Source organism: Ammospiza caudacuta, chromosome 7, assembly GCF_027887145.1.
Source record: "Ammospiza caudacuta isolate bAmmCau1 chromosome 7, bAmmCau1.pri, whole genome shotgun sequence".
NCBI classification, from domain to species: domain Eukaryota; kingdom Metazoa; phylum Chordata; class Aves; order Passeriformes; family Passerellidae; genus Ammospiza; species Ammospiza caudacuta.
Window position 1 is genome coordinate 18,097,809 of NC_080599.1, and position 18,277 is coordinate 18,116,085.

At 56.8% G+C, this 18,277-nt stretch overlaps 2 protein-coding genes across 5 annotated transcripts in view; one reads left to right on the forward strand and one right to left on the reverse strand.

Annotated features, from left to right (window-relative positions):
- The window catches only part of ATF6 (activating transcription factor 6), a 75,010-nt gene extending 69,762 nt beyond the window's left edge, over positions 1–5,248 (forward strand). For all 3 annotated transcript variants that reach the window (XM_058808411.1, XM_058808412.1, XM_058808413.1), the window contains one exon: positions 1,964–5,248. In XM_058808411.1, the coding sequence (XP_058664394.1) occupies positions 1,964–2,172 (209 nt within the window). In that variant the 3' untranslated portion in view covers positions 2,173–5,248. The remainder of the gene's footprint in view (positions 1–1,963) is intronic.
- Positions 4,458–18,277, reverse strand: OLFML2B (olfactomedin like 2B). Of its 2 annotated transcripts, none has more exons than XM_058808410.1 (8): positions 18,070–18,277; positions 16,738–17,001; positions 13,256–13,363; positions 10,151–10,321; positions 8,266–8,494; positions 6,884–7,366; positions 6,248–6,424; positions 4,458–5,980 (listed from the first exon to the last, which is right to left on the reverse strand). In XM_058808410.1, exons 1-8 carry the CDS (start codon positions 18,211–18,213, stop codon positions 5,379–5,381), a joined length of 2,178 nt encoding a protein of 725 aa, XP_058664393.1. In that variant the 5' UTR covers positions 18,214–18,277; the 3' UTR covers positions 4,458–5,378. The 2 variants fall into 2 exon arrangements, with proteins under 2 accessions (XP_058664393.1, XP_058664392.1); XM_058808409.1 differs by having other exon boundaries at positions 8,257–8,494.

Sequence of the window (18,277 nt, forward strand, 5' to 3'; positions counted from 1 at the left end):
TGAATGTCTGTGGGGAGGTGTGCATCCCCTGTGTGCCTGCTGGCCAGAGAAGCTCATCATGGGAGTGATTCCTCCCAGCTCTCGCCGCTGTGCTGGACTCAGAAGACACAGCCCCTCCTGCTATGGGGTGGCAGAGCTCTGGCTTACTTAATCCTGGCACACTTTGTTGGGAGGGAGCTGTGTCAGCACAGGGGGATGGGGATCCCAGCTGGTCAGAATGGGCTGGGCTGGTTCCCCAGTGCCACCCACACAGCACAGCTCCCTGCCTTGCCTGGGCAGCCCTTGGGATTGCTGTTCTCCTCTGTCTTGTGCAATGCCCAGAACTTAATGATAGCCCTCTGTGCTGGCTGCCAATAGTCAGGGAAGCTCACTGCACTATCAAGATGTTTTCCTGGCCCTGGCCACCATCCCATCCCACCTCACCCACTTGTGGCTTTGGAACACTGTTTCTCACATAGCTGGGGTTCCATCAACTACAGCATGAGAGCTGAGGAGTTGTTTCCTGCTTGCTGTGTCACAGGGAGCCCATCTGTGCCCATTTGCTGGCTCCAGGCTCTGTGCCCTTCAGCTTCCCCTTGTGCCCCTCTGCTCCCCTTTCCAGCCCCCTGTCCTTAGTGGCACCAGCAGCCCAGCTCCCTCTGCTGACTGGTCCTGAGCCCGTGGCTGGGAGCCTAGAGCACCTTCAAAGGCAGAGAGAAGGGGTGACCTGGAGGAATGGCCTCTGAAAGGGTCCCTTATGTCATAGCAGGGCTTTATCAGCAGTGCAGCATCCAGGAAGGGTGAGGTGCTCATCGGGGCTTTGGGTCAAGTGGCACAGAGACTTGCACAGCTGCTCCTGGCCTCAGTCTCTTGGTGGCACATACAGAGCTTTTTCCATTTCATTTCTTGCAGGTGCAAGCTTTGATTTCCCTTGCAGGCTCTCAGCCCCCTTAGCCAGGGTTTGCTCCTGCCTTTCATTACTGTACCAGACATGGTTGATCTAATGGCTTCTGCAGCTGGCGTGGGGTGCAACAGGGTCCGGCCACGGTCCTCAGCTGTCATCCAGAGTCAGAGTTAATCCAGGAAAACAGTAAAAATTAGTAATGTATATTGCATTCCTCCAATCCATACGCTTTCCATTAGGTGATCTTCCATCCTCCTGAGCACAGAAAGGAAGCCCAGCCAATGGCAGTCTTCTGGCTCTGAAAGGATTGGTCTTGCCTGGAAATCCAATCTCAGCTCTTGCATTCCTGGGCACACTGTCTGTGCAGGGAATAGTCTCCCACCTTTAAATCCAGGCAGCAGATGCTAGCCATGTGCACAGCCTGTAAGCCCAGCAGCTCCTGTGGCAGCAGATGTCCCGGGCTGGGGGCCACGCTGGGGTCCTGTGTGCTGCTCAAGGTCTTCCTGTGCCCAGGGCTCTGTCAGGGGAGTGGCCTTGCCCAGTGCCACCACGTCACTCAAGTACAGCAGCCAGGTCAGCATGGGAATGAGGCACAGTTAATTCTTTTGAGAGATCACATTTTAGGGTTTTTGTTAATAAACTGGTGAAGAAATGTCTCAAGGTCCCCAGTGTCAAGAGGGTTACAGAAAGTGAAACATTCAGCTTTCTTAAATAAACCTTATTTTCAATTACTCCCATGCTTTAGTAGCTCAAGTACAACAGTTCTGTAGTGAATGTTACACAGTGCAAACTCCATCAGTAATGATGTGCAGATGAAGAAGGGGAAATAAAAGACATTAATTTCTAGGTGTGACTGCACATGCTAAGTGTGGTCTGAGCTCTTTGAGGTGTCACGAGCAGTCTGGGGCTCTGCTGTGTGAGATGGAGCTCCATGTGTGCAGCTGCAGAAAGGGAGTTCCCCCACTGCAGCTCCTGCTCCAGACAAAAAGGGGTCCAGAAAGCTCTGCTTTTAGTGCTGTTGGATCCCTAGCTTGCAGAGGTAACTCTGACCTGTTTTTTTTTTAATCCTTACTTTTGCAGAGAATGTGATCAATGGGCAGGACTACGAGGTGATGATGCAGATTGACTGCGAAGTGATGGACACCAGGATCCTCCACATCAAAAGTTCATCTGTCCCTCCATACCTCCGAGAGCAGCGCAGAAATCGCAGCGACACCTTCTACAGCTCCTCCCCGTCCGTCCCAGAGACACCCCATGCCCTGAGGGCCATTGTCAAATCCCTGCAGTAGCTCCTGAGGCAGCGCACGGGGCAGCACCGGCACGCAGCAGGTCCTGCCGCCAGCCTGAGCCCTTCCCTGGCAGATCCTGGGCTCCTGGCACGGGGGCACAGCAGGGACAGCCCCCTTAGCCCATTGCTGTGCCTGACCTCACCCCATGGCCGCATCCTGCCCGGGGATAGCGCAGCTCGGCTGGCTCCTCGCCAGGGACAGTCCTGGGGGCCCCACGCACCGTGGGGGACACGGGCCATCCCTGCTGCTTGTGCGCTGTCCAGAATTGTGGGTTGGTTTTCGTTTCTGTCCCTATTAGGCTGCCGGAGGTGGGCTGGTGAGCCAGAGACCAGGCAGCAGACACCCACACTTGGGATGGGGCCGCTCTCCCTGCAGTGTGCTTGGGCAGCAGGAGAAGTCCAGCTTCCAGCTTCAGGTGCTGGGCCTGACCAGAGAACCCCACTGCTCATCCTTCCCTCTCAAATCCTGCCATGCAGCCTCCCTCAGCAGGAAGCCCTGGGATGCAGCAGTGTGGTGGAGCAGCCCAGCCCAGCCCCTCAGGAGGGTGCTGGGGCCCCTCACTCACCACTAAAGCACTACAAGCAGAACAGCCCCACTGCCCTGGGGCTGGGCTGCCCGATGAGGCACTGCCCACCCCCACCTGCCTGGCTCTCCAGGATCCTGCTGCTGCCTTCCCCAGCCCACGTGGCTGCACGGCTGAAGGCTTGCCCCAAAGGAAGTGATTTCATGCAGCAGATGCATTTGTAAAGTTTAGGTTTTTTGAGTTTTGGGTTTTTTTCTTCCTGGTTTTTCTTTGCGTGGGTTTTTTGTGTGTGCTATTTAATGCTTTTCACAGCTAACAACTGCCCTTGGAGCAGCACTAGCCTTGCTGGGAATGCTTCAGTTCCATGGGACAGAGCCACAGCACCTTCCCCTGAAGCCACACATGTGTCACACACACTCAGCACCATACAGCCCTGTCTGCCTCACCAGCACAGCCAGCCACTCGCTGGGCAGCCAGGAGGCTTCCATTGGCCCCAAACACTGGCCACAGCCCACTGCTGCCATTGCAGATGGAGCTCTGTTCACTGTCCCTTGTCTGTCAGCCGAGCCCCAGGCCAGAGCTGGGCCCAGGAGCTCCAGCACACTGGAGCTCAGCTGGGATGAGCTGCCAGCACAGCATCAGCATTGCATAATGACTTCAGCATGTTGTTACATTATTTTTTCTCCCTTGTGCATTTTGCGAAGAGTATGATGAGCTTCAATTTGCCAGCCAGCTGCCTTTCCTTCATGGTTTGAGTGCTAACTGGCTCACATGGGGTTATTAATTATTAATTATTATCATTATTATTAACGTATGTGTGTGGCTGTTAGGAAATACAGGTTGATCCCGCAGCAAGACAGCTCCAGGGGCAGTGAGGAGGAGGAGGATGAGGGGCAATACACCCCCTGTGCAGTATGTGCCTTGCAGCACCTTGGGGAAGCTGTGCCCTTTGCCACGTCCCCGGCAGTGCTGGGAGGGAGCAGGGCTTGGCTGGGCTTGGCTGCGCTGCTCACACCAGTTCATTTTCCTGGCCTGGCCCCACCTGACTGTGGGCCAGCTCACAATAGTCAGAAATAAAAACCCCAGCGGTGCCCCAGCCAGAGGCACGCGGCTCCCCGCAGCCGTGGGTAGGGGCTGCTGGCTGCTCTGGGGGCATTTGCTGCCAGGGAGCTGGGGAGGGGACTGGGGTGGTGGCTGGGCCTGGCACAACCTTGGGAAGGGCTGCTGCAGCACCACGTCCTCGATCAGCAGCCCTGGGCTCTGGTGGTGGAGAGCATCGCTCATGCTGTGTAATTCTGTCCTCTGTGTCCCTAGTACTGAAGGCAGTAAAATCCTTCTTTTATTTATTACGAATAACTTCATTATTGTGCTTGTTTATACTGTTTTCCTTAGGCAAACTACTGGAACACCTGCCCTGGTCTGCCATCTCTTGGGCTGTGCAGTGTGGCTCTGCCTGGCACAGTGTTGGCAGTGCCCGTGGCACATCCACCCTGTCCCCCTCCTGCTGCTGGAGAGAGGTACCTACACGAGCTGCTCACCCAGAGCCTGCCAGAGGAGCTCATGAGGGCTGGACATGGTATGTCACCTTGCCCCAGTACCAGTCCCAAGCAGCCTAAAGCCCTCTGGAGTTTGTCCCCATCTGCTGTGTAAACTGGCTCTCCCCAAACCAACCAAAACCCACCCAAAACACTCCTGTGCATTGTCATGCACCCAGAGGGTGAAGCTGAGCCAAAGAAAGCCCCAAACAGCTGCAAAGGTACTGGATCCTTTATTACTGACAGCAGGTAAATACAAGATGCTGATGGGCAGAAGGGCGAGGGCTGTGCCTCTCTGAGGGGATCCTGGTGGTCCAGGACCAGGGCGGGCATGGGCATGAGAGGGAATGTAGGAGGTGGAGAGGCACAGCGAGGGTACTGCCAGCCCCTGCCCAGGCAGCCCAGTGCCCAGCTGAGCAGAGCCTTCACCAGCAAATGCCAAGGGGAACTATTTGGGTTACAAGATGAACAAACAAAAGCCATCTACACGTATTTACAGCATCCCCCTCCTGCCGCCAGCTCCCTCCAGGCATGAGTGAGGGCTCGGGGTGCGTCCAGCCCCCCAGGGTGGCCTGCAGAGGGCAGAGCGCCGGCTGGAGGGGACAGTCCTTGACGTAAGTACCAGCACCAGGGGCTGCTGGAGCCGTGCTCGCAGCCCCATGTACAGCAGGATCTCCAAGGGGCCTGCTGGCTGTCAGCTGGGAGGATGGTCCTGAGAGACAGGACATTCCCATGGGACATGCAGGTCCTCCACCAGGACAGGCAGGCAGCAGCATCCCGCTGGGACCTGGTGCGTGCAGCTTTGCACTGGTTCGGGCTGTATTGCTGATCATCTCCAGCTAAAAACATCCTCAGGAGGACGGTGTCTGGGCCACCTCCTCTTCCCTGGGTAGGAGAGCCGGGCCTGCCCTTCCAAAGGAGGACCTCCTTCCCCTGGGAAGGAAAATCAGAAGCAAGGATACAGCAAAGACAAAGGGAGTGCTTCTGGCCTGGGGATCGATCTACAATCCACCATAAAAAACCAGCTTGAAACAAAACCCATCATTTACTCTTCAATTTGTACAAAATAACAATAATAACAATAAAAATAATAATAAAAGGTGCTGGTGGCCCCTGGCTTGCAGTGCCCCACTGTGGTGGGGGGGGTCTCAGTAGGCAAAGATGACGTGGTAGGTGACTTGGTGGCCATTGTCCCAGGCGTAGAGCAGGCGGTCCTTGGGGTTATAGTCTATCTGCGTGGTGTAGGCGTACTCGTTCTCAAAGAGCAGCCTGGGGATGATCTGCGTGTTGGTGTGCGTGTCAAAGGCATAGGAGATGTTGGCGTTCCTCTTGTTGTAGCTGTCGACCGCGTACAGGACCCCACAGATGACAAAGCAGTTCCCATAGAAGTTCTTGCGCAGCCCCGTCCGCCACGTGGTCTCCTTCTGAGTGCTGAGATCAGCCGCGTTCAGCTTGCTCAGCACGATCACCTCCTGGTTGAAGCCCTCGTAGCTGATGGCTGGGTAGATGACCCACAGGCCATTCTCGTCCACGGCAAAGTCCACGTCAGAGTGGCCTCGCCACCGCCACGGGGTGGACTCCTCATAGGCCACATCGTGCAGCATGGCCCAGGCGGCCACGTAGCGCTGCTTCAGGTCATACTTGATGATGTTGCGCGTGAAGGCCCGGTTGTAGTAGAAGGAACCGTTGTAGACAACGTGCCCTGTCCCAATCCAGCTGTACGGGAGCTTGTAGGAGTTGCTCCAGCGACCTGCAGGGCAGACACACCTGGCTGCTGAGACCTCCCTTTGCTGTGGGGTGAGTGGCTGTGCCAGCAGCACCTCTGCCCACAGCTCTGCCTACACTCCCTCCCTGGCCACCAGCCACAGCCTGAGCTGTCCCATGCTCTGTGCCCTGCACACCGGGTGCCAGCACCCAAGAGTGGAAGGTCCCTAGGCAGATCATCCCCAGGAATGGGGATGCTGCTTGGATCAGCTCAGTGGTGGCTAGCATGGTATCAGAGATGGTGCAAACTCACCTTGCTTGAAGTTGTCAAGGTTCCTGAACTCCACCAGTGTGTTTCCATAGTAGTAATTGGTGACATAGATCCGCTCCTCCTGGGCCAGGGGGTCCTTCATCCAGGCTCCCTCATTGCGCCCGTAGGTGTTCTGGGTGGTGGGCCCCGAGATGGTGGACAGCGTGTCTTTGCAGCGCCCTGCATGGACAAGGAAAGGCTTGTGAGGCCAGAGGCAGGGTGGCCATGCTCTCCCTGAAGGCATCATTCTCCCCAAGCCCCTTGCTCACCCATCAGGTACCCTCTGCCACCTTGGCTCTGGTGCAGCTTTGTGAGGCCCAGCAGGACTGGCCAGACCCCACAAACATCTCCCCACAGCTTCAGCCATGTCCCTGCTCCAGCTGAGGCTGCTGACCATCTGAGGTCCCGTGTCTTTTTGCTCTGCCCAACCCAGCCCCTAAAGGTGAGAGGAAACTACAGTAGGTTCCAGAGTTAAAAACTAAACCTGGCACCCCAGTGAAGTGCTGTCCAGCTGCCATCTCCATGACATCTCCCACCTGTGACCGAATCCAGGTGTGCTGTGCTTATCAGGATGTGTTGTGGGCACGAGCCAGCCCCTCCTCACAAAGCTGGATGGGCACAGCAGCTGCAGGCACTCACCAATGATGTTCCTGATGTCCTCCTCCTCCAGGCCCTCCTTTGGCGTGGCAGGGATGGCCGGGCTGACCGGCGTTGCGGGGGTGTTTGCCTGGACCCAAACTCCCGGGCTGGGCTCCGTGTCACCCCAGCCTCCAGTGGGGGTGGCCACGAGCAAGTTCTCTGTGGCTGTGGCCACCCCTGTGCTGGCCGTGCCTGGCAGCTGTGGGGTCCCCTCCTGTGCCAGCCCTGCCGGGGCAGTGATGGCCTTCGGGGCGGGGGTCACCCAGCTCACGGTGGTGGGCTCTGGCGTGGCAGGGGACAGCGGCACCGTGGGTGTCACAGCAGTGCCCGCAGCTGGCACGGTGGTGGGAGCTATGCCAGGGGTGGGCGGCCACCCCACTGGGGAGGGCTTTCTCATGGGCTCGCCTGCCCTGCTGCTGGGCCTCAGGAGCTGGTCCTCTATCAGCAGATCCACCGTGTTGTCCCCGCTGAAGAGCTCGTCCGCTGCCAAACACAGGCACAGGTGTCAGCCCTGCAGCCAGGGGAGCCAGGCCCCTCCAGCCGGCTCCCTGGGCACTGCTGCAGGCTGGCTGCTACTAAATCCACCTGCGTTCCCTCTCCGTGTCCCCTGAGGCTGACAGTGCCCGTGTCAAGAGGTGAGTGAGGCCCCATCACAGTGACATCCACCACCTCGGGCCAGGCAGAGCGGGAGGTGACAGAAACCAATTCTGCCCTGCCACCTCCCAGAGAGAATGGGCAGGATGGAGACCCAGCTGCGTTCCAAACCAGATCCCACTCACCTAACCCAGGATCCAAAGCAGGAGCCTCAGGCAGGGCACGGGGATCACTGGGATTCCCCAGCTAGCACGGGCACCCTCTGCTCCTCCTCATCTCCAGGAGCTCCCAAACCCCTGTAGGGCAGGGCTGGATGTCCTTGCTGAGCCAGTCTGCACAGTGAGGGCACTGGCCCTTCTGCCCTGCCCGTGCTGCCCACCCCGCTGGTCCATGAGGGTTCATCCCCTGCTCCCAGCCTGGGCCACGAGCCCTGAACTGCCTTGCACCACAGCAAACACTGCACAATCCTCCCGGGATGCCAACGGGCAGGCGGGTTTGAAACACAAGCATATTGAATAAAGCCCCATTTCCTTCTGGAAAGGTGCTGATGCTGGGTGTTTTGAACCAAAGAAGTGAGCTATTTCCTTAGCTATCAGAGATTTTCCATGGAATACCAATGCTACACTGCCCCGCAGGCACAGCTCAAAGGCTGCACAGCAGTGAGGTACCAGCTGTCCCACCTCCCCCCGTGCTCTCACACACTTTGCACCCACATTCCCAGGAGATGAGGCACTGGCTTTGCTGCGGGATGCAGCCACCATCCCACCATGGCTGCATACCCAACTCACGTTGCTCCTCGATGTCGTTCTCTGACTCTGTGGACTGGGCTTTGTAGTAGGTGACGCCTCGGACAATGGTGGGCTTGGAAGGAGGCCGGCTCCTCACCCGCAGCTTCCTCTGCAAGAGCTGCTCAGGCTTCTTCTCCTCCAGAGAGAGGTGCAGCTCCGGGAGGGATTCCACAGAGTTGATCTGCTGGGAGATGGTTTCATCCTTCAGGAATCTTTCTTCATATTTCCCCTGGAAGAGACACAGGAGGTTGTTACCAGATAGGCTAGAAATGCTATGTTTTGGTGAAAGGGCAGGTCAGGCTGCACAGCCCCATGCTGGGCAGAAGGATTTGAGCTCCCTCCTTCCTCAGGGTCTCCCTCAGTCCTGGTTTTGTCTCCCTCAGCCCCATTTTGTCATGGGAAAGTCCTTCAGGACACAGCAGGGTGGCAGACCAGCACTGCTCCTGCATGTCCTTGGTGCCACCCTGCAGTTCTGGGACTCAGGGCTCCATAAGGCACACGCTGTGGGGTGCAGGGCAGGCAGAAGTAGGGTCACTCCCTGGAATGCCAGGGGCTGGTTCCAGCAGCTGATCTGCACAGTGTGCAATGTGCACTGAGCTTTCACAAAGGCTGAAGGCACCTTCCCAGCAGGAGCAGGAACCTCCCGAGGCAGGGACCAGGAACCCCCCCAGGGCAGGGAACCAGCTGCCACAGCTCAGGTCTGAAGGATTTCATCTCATTAAAGAAAATCGAAAAGCCAGCCTGAGGGTTGAAGCGGTGCCCATTTGGCTGACAAGATGGGCCCTGCTGCAATTAGCAGTGAGAAAAGGGGAATATTGGGAAATGAGGTCACTCGGGGTAATAAAAGCCCCATGGTCTGCTCCCCTGCCTGGCTGGGGCTGGCTCCTCTCCAGCAGGCAGCAGCTGCTCAGCTCATGGTGTGGGAGCAGGGGAGTGGGGCTGGGGGCACAGCTGGACACCCCTGCCTGGGCACGGCTCTCCCTGGGGCAGGGAGTGCTGGCACAGCTCACTTGGTGCCACTTCCCTCCCTGCTGACACACAGTGCACGTGTGGGAGCCCAGCACTGTCCCCAGGGGCTTGGGGAGCCCATCCCCACACAGGATCTGCAGAGCAGGGGTGGAGGGCAAGCACAGGCTCTTGCCATCCTCAGGAGCTGAGCAAGCCTGCTTGAGCTGGAAATTATGTACTAACTGTTCCCCCCTGCCAGACACCTCCTATTGCCCTGCAGAGGGACACTGGGGTGAGGGCAGGGCACTCCAGGAGCTGCCCAGCAGGGATCAGAGGAGCATGGGCCATCCTAGATAGTCCCACTGAAGCAGCGAGAACTTCAGGACACCCCTGCCAGACCATTTCCCAAAACACCCCGCTCACATCTCTGGGGCTGCACCGAAACTGCTGCCCAGGCAAAGGATGTCCCCATGCTGGGCAGACCCACGGGGACCCCACAGTCTGGTGCTGGGTGCCAGAGCCAGGGGATGCCCAGCCCCTGCCCAGAGCCCTCCAGGCACAGGGGCTGGTGGTGCAGGGGCAATTGCCTGGCTGGAGGGAGGGGAGGCAGGCGACAGGCTGTCCCTCCACCGAGCCCCAAGCCCTGCTAATCAAAGGCTCTGTTTCCCAGCGCTTCCCAGCCGGCCCCACAATGACATCACGTTTTCCAAGCAGCTCAGCCACCGCTGACCTCGAAAACCAACAACCCCGTGGGAAGGGGGGAGGCCGAGGGAGCAAGCTCCCCCTGCTTCCACCGAGATCCCATCCCAGCAGCAGCTGGGCTGTGCCCAGGCACACGGTGGGGTCACTCCAGCGAGGAGAGATCCCCCCGGGGCAGGGCCACATGCAGAAGCCACCGCAGGGCTGCATGGGCAGCAGCAGCGACACCGAGCTGTACCTCCGAGTGGCCGTAGGCAGCCTCAGCGTCCCGCTGCAGAGAGCCCTCGATGTCGGCCAGGCTGTTGCTGAGGAGCCTGGAGCAGTTTGCCCTGCCAGGGGGATCCTGCAGACCCTCCTCCCCGCTGGCTCCTGCCCGCTGGCCTTCCTGCGTCCAGTTCCTGGACATGCCCTAGGAAAGCAGGAGAGGACACTTTAACCACAAGGGATGTTCTGTGGCCCCAAACCACAGCCCTGGAGCTCTGTGTTTGCCATCCTGGACCCACAGCTGGGGATTCTCCATGAGGCTAGGCACTTCAGCTGCTAAGAAGATGCCCATGACCCCAGTGGATCCAGGAACCCCATCCCTGGTGTACATATCCCAGATCCACTCTTTGCTGCAGGTTCCCATGGAGTGGGAGAGTGGCCTTGAGGGTCTTTCAACCCCCACCCTCAGCCACGTTCGCCAGCTGATGAAAGGAAGAGGAAAAGACAAGCTGAAACACCTTAAGTCACCCTGGTGCCCTTGTGGCAGCAAGTTCATCTTGCGTTTATTAATCCCACTTTCCTGGCCTGGCCACACAGTGCCTGCACTCAGGGACTACTGCTCCCCAACACCCTCTGCTCCCACAGAATCTGAGAATCTGGGAACAGGACAAGAGCCAGTGACCCTCAGAGAGCTGCCCTGGGACAGGGACAGAGCTGGGGCTGGTTGCAACTCCCCCGGCAGGCAAAGCCATTCACCCTTCTCAGTCCCCAGCCACAGACACAGCCCGTACCCAAGGGAGGGCTGCAGTCTCTGCTCATCACTCCTTGGGCTTCTACACCTCAAACAGCAACTGCTTTGGATAGGTGGCACATTAGTCAAAGCACTTTAGCACAGACACTGGGGGTGGTTACCCTGATCCTTCATTTTCAATCTGTTCCACCATTAATTTCTCCTAAACCCACCGTGACCTCCATCTGTGACCTCAAAATTGCCAGCTGATGTGACAGCTGTGAGCTGAAAACAAAGCAGAGGAGCTGCCTCACTAGAGAAGGCACCCCATGGACCAAGAATTGGAAGTTCCTTCCGCCTACCAACACCATTGGTCTAAAATACCTTGTTGTACCGCAAAGAACTCATGAAACCTTCCAAGCCCTGCAAAACCAGAGGGTTAACCCCCAGCCCCTTCCACAGGCATCTGAATTCCCAGGCTTTACCCAAGAATCGTGAGTCACCAATTTACCAGGATATCTGAGGCTGAGTCCAATGACACAGGGACTCTCCAGCAAGCATTTTGCTCCAGTAAGCAGAGGAGCAGGGCATCTCATGATGTTCTCCCAGGAGCAGTGCAGGAGCAGCTCTCAACACCATCCTCCTTGGGAGAGGATGACTGATTCCAACAGCCTTGTGCCCTTACCACTTCTCCTGTGTCATGTTTGGCTTGTGACCTGCTCAAGGTTGAAATCTGCCTCCCCCTGAGCAGAGAGGCAGCACCAAAGCCTGGCCTGTGATGCTGCTGAGGCTGCTCAGCTGCTGTGCAGGGCAGCAGCTGCCAAAAGCAACCCGCCCGGGAGGGCGATGCTCTGAAGCCATGCCAGGCTCCAGTTCAGCATCTCAGCTGTCCCTGCTGTCAGAGCCCAGGCCGGTGCAGGCTGTGATCCTCCTCCACATCCTCTCCACAGGAATTCCCGTGCTAAGCCAGCAGCAGGAGGCATTTCACACCTGCTGTTTGCATCAGCTGGGCTCTGCCCCAAGCACTGGGCAATCTCCTCCTAACCAAGGCCTCTCCTGCCTTTCTCCATCCTGTCCAAGTGCCTGCAGGAAGCTGCAGCTGCTTTCACATGATCCTGCACCCTCACTTCTGGGAAATTAGAGACCCCTGTGAATTCCTTGCTCCTACACCTCTACAACTCCACCCCAGGCCAAACTCCTTCAGCCCTAGGGAGCTTTCTGCCCATCTGCCTGCCTGTGACAGGCTGTGAGCGGAGTGACCAGGCTGCAGAGGTCACCCCACGTGCCCAGCGTGCCACCAGCACTGCTGGCTCTGAACCCCCCTGCAGAAACCAGCTGGTAGGCAGGGCCACTTTGATACTGGAGCAGAGTTCAGTGATAACACCACCTGAAACAATCCCTTGGCAAACCCAAGTAATGACTGAAGAACACACTAAACCACAGGAAGAGGGTGCAATTGCAAAGGAGAACATGGGTGCTTTGTTATTTTCAGACCTCAAAACCCCTTTGGGGTCAATTTCCATGCTTGGAAACTCAAAGCTCCCAGGCAGTGTGCTCCCCTCAGCAGCCTCCCTCCTGACCCCGGGACGGAGCACGCCGTGCCTTCCCGAAACGCTTTGCAAGTGGAATTCTGGCTTTATAAGTCATTGCCTCTCAGCTCCTGGCTGGAGACAAACAGGACTGCTCCACTCCGACAAGAATGTGGAATTACCGTCCCAGATACAGACCACGGGAGAAAACTCCACTATTTAATCTGGCAACCTGTTCCTACACAGCCAAGCAGAGCTTAAACTGCAAACCCTACGCTGTGCTAGCCAAAGAAATATTAAACTGCATGGAAGTGAAAATTATTTCACTGGAAGTCTGCTCTAAAATTAAATGGAAGGTTGAGGGTTCTGCTCTGTTTTAACACAGGCCAAGACGTAACTTGGTCCTTCAGGAATGCGAGCTCCTTGGCTCCCCACAGTCCTGCTGAGTGTACCCCAGCACCAGCCTCGAACCTCTCGCCCCCACATCAAACAGCACAAAAGCTCCTGGTTGACAGCAACTATCGCAGCAGCATGCAAGTAAAACTGAGAAGAGGAGAAACGTAACAGCAGGGCCTTCTGACCCAAAGGAGGTGCTGCTCCTGTCCAGGCCACAGCTGGGACCCCGCTCCCAGTCTAAACCCTGAGGGACTGCGAGAGCTGGAGAGGGTCGGGCAAGGCTGGTGGGATGGGGATGCACTGAGCACTGCCTGTGATCAGGTCTGGTTCAGACATCCAAGTCTGGTCTGGTTTAGTTTCAGCCAAATAGTTAATTGACATTTCTTCCCAGGCCACGTGGCTCTGAATGCACCAAAGGCTGCAGGAACTTGGCTGGAGGTCAGTCCCACCGAGGGCAAGGGCACTGAAGGAGAGCAGGACTCACCTCCTCGAGCCTCTCCACCCGACCCACCAGCTTGGTCGTGACTGAGTGCAGCTTCAGAAGGTCTAAGCCGTAAAAAGCACTTTCCAGCATCTCGACGATGGAGGAGAGCTGCAAGGCAAGGGGAGAACAGTCAGGCAGCAGCACTCGCTCTAACATACCCCCATGGAGCTTCTTCAGCCAAAAAGTCAAGTGCACTCCATCTGAGTGCAAGAATTTGGATTAACAGGCAAGGTTTCCCTTCAACAGCCCTGCTGCACTGCTGCCCCGGTCAGAGCACGGCCTGCAGAGTGATGCTCGCCCCCTCCACAGAGCCTCAGGGCTCCAGGAGCACATTCTGGGTGCTGGGGATCAGTAGCAGAGCAAGGTAAAATGCTGCTCCCTTTGCCAGCTCTAGGCAGGCTCTCCCACAAGCCCAAAGGCTTAACTACTCCACCAGTGATGGGACTGCCAGCAAAAGAGGCAACAAGGAAAAGGCAGCTCAGTTTGAGATCAGACTCTGAGTTCATGCCATCCTGTGCTCTTTTTCCTGGAACAAGAAGAAACTTGTTAAAAAGTTTTAAAATACTCTCAAATTGCAAGAGTGAAGAAATAGAAATTCGGTGCCAGCCTGGCAACAGTTCCCTTTCTGAACAACAATTTTATCACAGGGATGCTGCTCTCTCTTGCAGTCACCCATTTCACAGACACCCTCTATTTAAGTCACCCCTGTGCCTGCGTCCTGCCCAGCATCAGCCCTTGGTCACCCCTGGGAATCTGGACAGCAGAGCCCTTGTTCTGCATTTTGTCCAGTTTCTGGTGCTGTGCCACAGAGGACAGTGCTGAGCAGGGCATGGCTGGTGGGAAGGGTTCCTGGGCCACCTCCTCCTGGTCTCACATGTCCCCATGTGTCCCCATGTGTCTCCATGTGTCCCCATGTGTCCAGCGTGGTGCTGTGGATTCTACAACCCCGATGGCTGAGCAGGATTTTCAGTACATAGGAATTACTACAGGGCGGTGACATTTTTCTCCCAGCAGCTACAAACTGGTCAGCAGAGCTTCATAAACATGGGAGAATCACAGGCAGCACTGCTGGCAGCACTTGGAGTTTCCACCCCAGCCTCTGCAACCTCCCTGTGGAGCTGACAGCAAAGGAAAGATTTTTTGGGTCAGATAAAATGACAGCATTAAGAGACAAGAGCTGTTTTATGGCTGTGCATCCACTTTCCACTGAGAGCTGGATGGAGACGGCCGATATAATGCACACTGCCTGCCAGACAGCCACTGGAGACAACCACTCTCCTCCAGGCTGGAGAATTTCCATCAATGCACAAAGGTTGCAGACTGCATTAACCTCCTTGCAGATGATCCTGAGCACAGCCCCCCTGCACTGACTCTGCACCAAGACCCCCAAAACTCGCGCTGTGCCTGCAGGCAGCCTGCTGCCATTTCACAGATCTGAGATAAAGCTCCTCCCTGCCCTCCTTCCCCAAAGACCACACTGATGTTCCTATCAACTCACTGCTTCCCTCCCTTCACCCACTGTGGACTTTGGCTCCCATGGTCTGATGGTGCATGAATTCCCATTGGACCTTACTAAAGGCACAGATGGGACTGAAACCTTCAGCTGGAAAGCCCAGTGCAGGCATTCAACTGAGCTTGGTTGCCCTGGGCTGTGTTCCTGCTGCCTGGATGTCTCTCTCTTTCTCATCATTCCCTCAGGGACTCATCCTCCAGCCCACCCAAGGGAGGGACCTTCCCACAGCTCTCCCACACAGGGAGTACCCAGGGCTGTTGTGTCAGATCATAAGAAAGCCTGGTAAAACACAACATAAAAATGACCCTGGGCCCTTCCAGCTGCTGGGCCGGGAAAGAGCAATGCTTGTTGGACCAGCAAAGAGAGCAAAACCCTTTGGGGCTGCTAGAGCTGAGGGGTTCACTCACTGATGAGTTGTGGGAGCTGCTCCTCATGAGTAGCTTAAGAACTGGAGCTGTGTCCTCTCCCTCTTCCCAGCCTGTCCTACAAGAAGGGGCTGCTCCCAGTGATCCTGACCCCAGGAGGGGCTCTGTGCTTGGAGGGAAGGCAGTCGTGCTGCCCAGCTGCTGGGCTGGACGCTGGCAGCACAGAACACCCCAAGTGTGTGTGTTTGGATAAACCTTGTGCAGCCGCCTGGCCGCCAGCCCTTGCGAAGGGAGCGGGGCAGCCGGGGCCAGTTCCTAGAGGACAGACAGACACACAGACAGGCAGACAGCCTTTCACACCACAGCTGGCTGCGAGCAGCGCCCGCTGGGAAGCACTGCCGGAGCCAAGGGACGGCCAGGAGCTCTGCTCAGGAGTTCTGCTCCTCCTGGAGGAGGATGAGGAGGGAGCTGGGAGCTGCTGGTGCAGGAGCTCTGCCTGCTTCCCCGCAAGGGACCACAGGGGTGGCTCTGTCACCTCGGGGTGTCCCCTCCCCTCACCACAGAGAGCTCAGACTCTCATCTAAGGCCATGTGGGACCTCCTGGCGTTTCCCCAGACGTGGGACCATCAAACAACTCCAGACTGGGAGTCATCCTTCCCTGGAATGACGGATTGTTTGCCTGTGCCTGTTTATCTTCCCTAGCTGCAGGAGAGCTTGGACAAGAAGCTGCTAACTGTCTGCAGTAGGGTAAGATGAAACACATCCTCAAGCTCCAAATTAATTAGAACAAGCCCATCGTGGTGGCCTCAATGGCAGCTGCCCCACGGCACCTTGCACGCCACCCCCTTCCCACCCGAGAGGGATTGAGGGGCACCAGTGCCACCAGCACTCAACCTGCCACTCCAGGGACTCACAGGGACTGGACCAAGCCAGTGGCACGGGAGGCAAACTGGAAAACCCAGCAGGGTCTGCTGCCAGCTGCTACACCAGCAAAAGGAAGTATCCAGTAAAAGTACTACAGGAGTACTTAAAACAAACACTGTGACTTTTGGAAAAGAAGTACGTATTACTAGAGAGATAAAATACTAAATAGTAGAGAAGCGTCAGCATTTAAAACAACAAATCCATTCTGCCATCAGCCAGCTGTGCATCACACCCTCACGCTGATGCATCAGCGGCTTTCGGCTCATGGAAGCCAAATCAGCTTTTTTGTGTGGGTCCCTGGGAGTCCCTGTCGGTAACAGAAAAAAGATCTGGCAGCTGCTGAGGAGAGCAGAGCTGTCCTCCAGGGACATTTGGAGCTGGACAGGGGGCAGGGAGCAGCCCAGTCCCTACTGGGCTCTCAGCACAGAAAGCCACAGTGGACCCCAGGCAGGACAGGATGAATCAAGTGAATCATCCACTGCAGCTGCTCGACTCAGTCCCTTAAGCTGAGCTTGCTTTCTATATCAAACATGCAGATATAAATATAACTAGGAGATGACTTAAGAAAAATGTTAGGAAATAGAGGTTTTTTTCAGAAAAAGATCAGCAAAAAAAAAAAAAAAAGGCTTCAGAAGATGACCTTGTCCCCAAAGAGCCAGGAGCTGAAGCTGCTCTCCTACCTTCAGGTCGCTGCTTTCTGCCTCCCGCAGCTTCTTCAGCCTGAAGTCGCCCTCGCAAGGGTTGAGAGCTGAGGGGGGGGCCACGCACGCACACTTGCAGCTGGGCCCTGACGTGATGGTTTCCACCGTGTAAAAGTCCTCGGCTCTGAAGGCACCCTCGTTAATCCTCTGGCAGGCGCCGCGGCCCAGGGGCCTGACCAGGCATTTGCAGCGGCAGTCGGAGCCCTCGGACACCGCCTTCACCTTGTCGTAGTCACCTAGCAGCTGAGCACAGGTCACCGGCAGTGAGAAACCTCCTGACCTCTGCACACCCGGGGACAAGCACGGCCCGGAGCTCAAGGTCCAAACAAGGACACTCTGGATACCCTGAATCTCAAGGAAACTGGCCAGCTCTTCCAGAATCTGCCAAGCCAAGGAGCTTTCTAGAGAGCGCAGAGCTAATCGCTGCCGACAAGGGGAATAAAAACTGGCTTCCTTCAGTTGGTTATTTTTTGTGGTTTTTATTGCACTGTGCGCAGAATGCTGCTTTGAATTTTAAATACAAGAGTTTTTAATTTTTCTGCTTTCTTTTAATGCTCTGTGTGCAAAAGACCCAATAAGCCACCTGCTACCCAGAGCAAGACTGTTTTACACAGGCCAACACAGCAAGGGTACATTGGAAGAGTGACTGAAAGCCACCCTATAAGCAGCGTAACCTGGTGGTGAAGCAGTACTTCTGATTAGCCCTATACAATGCCAGGAATTTCCTTTACGGAGATTTGCAGACAGCGCTTCTGGAAGCCCAAGCACAAAAATAACTTTGGCGGTACATTTGCAATAGTCTCTGCGTTAGCCATTTCCGAGGGCAGATAATAACACACTGCCTGATCAGCCAAATCTAACAGAAACCTCCACCGCATCCCACTGGCAGGGAAAGAGCCCGGATCCCTCCCCTCGGCACACAAAGAGGCCCCACCAATTCTCCTCTCAAGGAGTTTCCCTTTTTCTGAGTCCCCCCGGAGAAATGATAGGATGGAGTCTGTGAAGTGCTCCCTGATGGGCTTCAGTGATTTCACTGCGCCCTCCGTGATGAACTTCCTCCGGTGCACAGCATCACTGAGCTTCACCGAGAACGTACACCCAGCATCACCCAGGATGTGCGCAGCATCACCCAGCTCCACCGACAGCGCGCACCCAGCATCACCCAGAGTGTGCACAGCACTACCCAGCACTGCCGAGAAGTCCACGCTCAGGAGCACCCGGCTCTGCCGAGCACCCCGAGCCCGCAGCAGCGGCCAGCGCCCCGCAGGGCGCGCCCAGCCCGGCCCGGCCGTGCCGCAGTCCCCGCGGTACCTGCGAGAGGATGTTCTCCTGGTTGTCCGCCTCGTCCTGCAGCGGCTCGGCCGAGGGCCCGGCCGTGCCGGCGGGCTGGCTCTCCGCCCGGCAGCCGGCGCCCAGCGCGGCCAGGCAGAGCAGCAGCGGCAGCGGCCGAGCCATGGGCGGGCGTCGGAGGGGCCGGGGCCGGGGCCGGGGCCGGCGCGGAGCCGCCGCTGCTCGCTCA

Bases quoted from the DNA above. Each gene is read 5' to 3' on its own strand.
- OLFML2B (XM_058808409.1), bottom strand. From the start codon at position 18,213: ATGGCTCGGCCGCTGCCGCTGCTGCTCTGCCTGGCCGCGCTGGGCGCC. The intron at 13,364-16,737 runs GTAGGAGAGCAG...CTTGCCTTGCAG, and splicing joins CAGAAAGCAGCGACCTGAAG to CTCTCCTCCATCGTCGAGAT. The intron at 8,495-10,150 runs GTACAGCTCGGT...TGTCTCTTCCAG, and splicing joins CTGCCTACGGCCACTCGGAG to GGGAAATATGAAGAAAGATT.